Source organism: Phymastichus coffea, unplaced genomic scaffold (assembly GCF_024137745.1).
Source record: "Phymastichus coffea isolate CEN01 unplaced genomic scaffold, Cenicafe_Pcof_1.1 PCOF00009, whole genome shotgun sequence".
NCBI lineage: Eukaryota > Metazoa > Arthropoda > Insecta > Hymenoptera > Eulophidae > Phymastichus > Phymastichus coffea.
This window is the reverse complement of record NW_026706820.1, coordinates 3072655-3075236: the sequence shown is the minus strand read 5'-3', so window position 1 is coordinate 3075236 and position 2582 is coordinate 3072655. Positions and strand designations below refer to the sequence as shown.

Sequence of the window (2582 nt, the reverse complement as noted above, 5' to 3'; positions counted from 1 at the left end):
TTTCGTTCTTTATATGTTATTATAGTATTATTAGTTGTAAACGTGTAAAACTAAACGGCTTTTCCCCCATCTGAGACTGGGGTTTTTTATGCCGGATAGATTTTACTTCCGTGATAATAAATAAAATTTCAGTTTGTTTTCTCCTTTAAAAAAAAATGGTGCCTCGGGTGAGGAGTGTGTGACTGTACAAGTGAAGTTAGGCTTGATTAATCTTTTCATTTAGTTGAACATTTATTTTTATTCAACGTAGTGCGTAGATATTGTCATACGTACATTGTGTTTATTTGTACTTGTTCTTATTAGAATTTTGCGCGATTGTAAATTGTGCAATTTGTACATGTAACTGTGTGCAAGGTCCACCAAGCGTAGATTCCATTTGTAGTACTGACTCTAACTCGTTAGAAAAATGTCGCGAATTCCTTTAATTTGATTCATGACTCGGCAACGGTAGCGTAGCGACGAGATCACGGCGATCAGCACGCGCATGAAAGAGCGCTACCCCGACACGCTCAACAAAACGATCGTGCAAATACGTCTCACCGCCGTGGACGGGCTGTGGAATGAAATCCGTAAAACGCACAATGAAATCGCGTTGTGTGCGGACGCAGAAAGGCATGAATATATTACCGAAAATAAGTTCGACAAAATAGACCAGGTGTATGAGGAGACTCTGGACTGGCTATCGATTGTGATGACGAAGTTTCCAAAAGACATAGAGAGCAATTCTCGTCGACGCGAGCGGAATGAAGACAGTGACGACGACCTACCAGCAAAACTACCCAGGCTCGATCTACCTAGTTTCTCGGGCAACAATTACGAGGATTGGGAGAGCTTCGCAGACATATTTCGAACACTCGTGTACGACGCGCCGCGTATTAAAGAGACTACCAAACTTCAATATCTGAAAACGTGCTTGAAGGACACTGCGGCTGACTTAAACGAAGATGTAACAATTTTGGGCGTGAATTACGCATCTACATAGAAAGCGCTCAAAAATCGGTTCCATAACCCGCGCTTAACCGTTTACAAGTATCTGGATTCCCTCATGCATCTGCCCTATTTAAAGAAAGAGTCTACGGTAGATTTGCACGCGTTCGTTGACCAAACACAGAGAATTGTGCGTGCGCTGATTAGCCTACGTGACCCGGTGTCACACTGGGATATGTGGCTTATACACAAGCTAAAGAGCAGACTAGACCTGTAGTCCAGGAAATTCTGGGAAGCAGAGTTAGCTGAGAGAGATAGATAATTAGCCGCTAATGCGACATCTGATGAGAGCAATGACGAGGCGCGTTTTCCCAAGTTAGATGATTTAACGTCTTTTTTTGAAAGGCGTTAAACCAATTTAAACTCTAATTCGTATAGGGTTCTTCGTGTGCAAAATGGACAGCCAGCCAATACAGGAAATTGCGCGCTCTGCTCAGGTGATCACTATATCGCGCGTTGTCCTACTTTTAAAAAAAAGAAAAAGGAGTCTGAACGTATGTCTATCGTACGTCATTTGAGGTTGTGCTTCTATTGCTTTGGCAAGCACAAGTTAAAGAATTGTTGGTCAACCTATACCTGTGAGCACTGCCACAAGAAACACCACTCTTTACTCTACCGCGGACCCATAGACGGCGTATTAGACGTGGCTACCAAGAACAACGCGCAAGCCACTATCATTGAACACGCGAAGCAGATAAAGTCGAATCTTGTGCAAAAGAACTTCGGATCCCGATTATCTATAAACGCATATAGCACGCGTATCAATGAAGGTCAGTGTTCAATTCTACTCGCTACAGCACAAGTGATCATTGTAGGCTCGCGTGGACAACAAACTCGCGCGCGCGCACTCCTAGATCAAGGGTAAGAAGGTACGTTCTAGCTACGTTCATATTCGAGTCAGTAGTCCAACTTTTCGGACTCAAAAAGGACCGTGTACAAATGAATTTAACCGGTGTCGGAGGTTGCGAGGCCGGTATTGTCAAGCAGGCTACCAGCTTTACGTTGCAGTCGCGCATTGACTCAGACTTTAACCTTGAAGTCAACGCTTTTGTATTGCCGTGACCAACGTCAGAATTGCCGTCCCGTAATGATTTTGGATATCGGATTATTTAAAAATCTCACAATAGCTGATCTCGAGTTTAGCCGGATTGATAGAGTCGACGTAATGATAGGCGCTGACATTTATGGTCAGATACTTCGCTCGGATCTTGCCACTTTTCCTCATACTTTACTAGTAGCGCAAAACACTGCCTTTGGATGGATTGTCTCAAGACCCACACAAGGCAGCATGTCACGACGGGGGGTAATTTGTAATCACGCGACTGTAAGAGCTGTGCGTTGCACGATTAATAATGATTTGAGTGAAGTTTTCCAGCGTTTTGGACACTTGAGGAAGTTCTGAACGCAAGCAAGCAGCTAAAACTGGACGAAGAAGCTGGCGAAAAATTATTTATCGAAACGCATACGCGTAATGCCGATGGACATTTCAAGGTGCGACTTCCATTGGCTGCTGAGCTACCGAGTGACGCCGCCGAAACGCGAAGGATGGCTTTTAGTTCTCTCAAACACCAACAACAAAGGTTCTCGCGTGATCC

At 44.1% G+C, this 2582-nt stretch overlaps 1 protein-coding gene across 1 annotated transcript; it reads left to right on the top strand.

Moving 5' to 3' along the window:
• Positions 1-484: 484 nt before the first annotated feature.
• On the top strand, positions 485-982 carry LOC131671293 (uncharacterized). Its single transcript, XM_058947610.1, has one exon. It carries the CDS (start codon positions 485-487, stop codon positions 980-982), a length of 498 nt encoding a protein of 165 aa, XP_058803593.1.
• Positions 983-2582: the final 1600 nt, after the last annotated feature.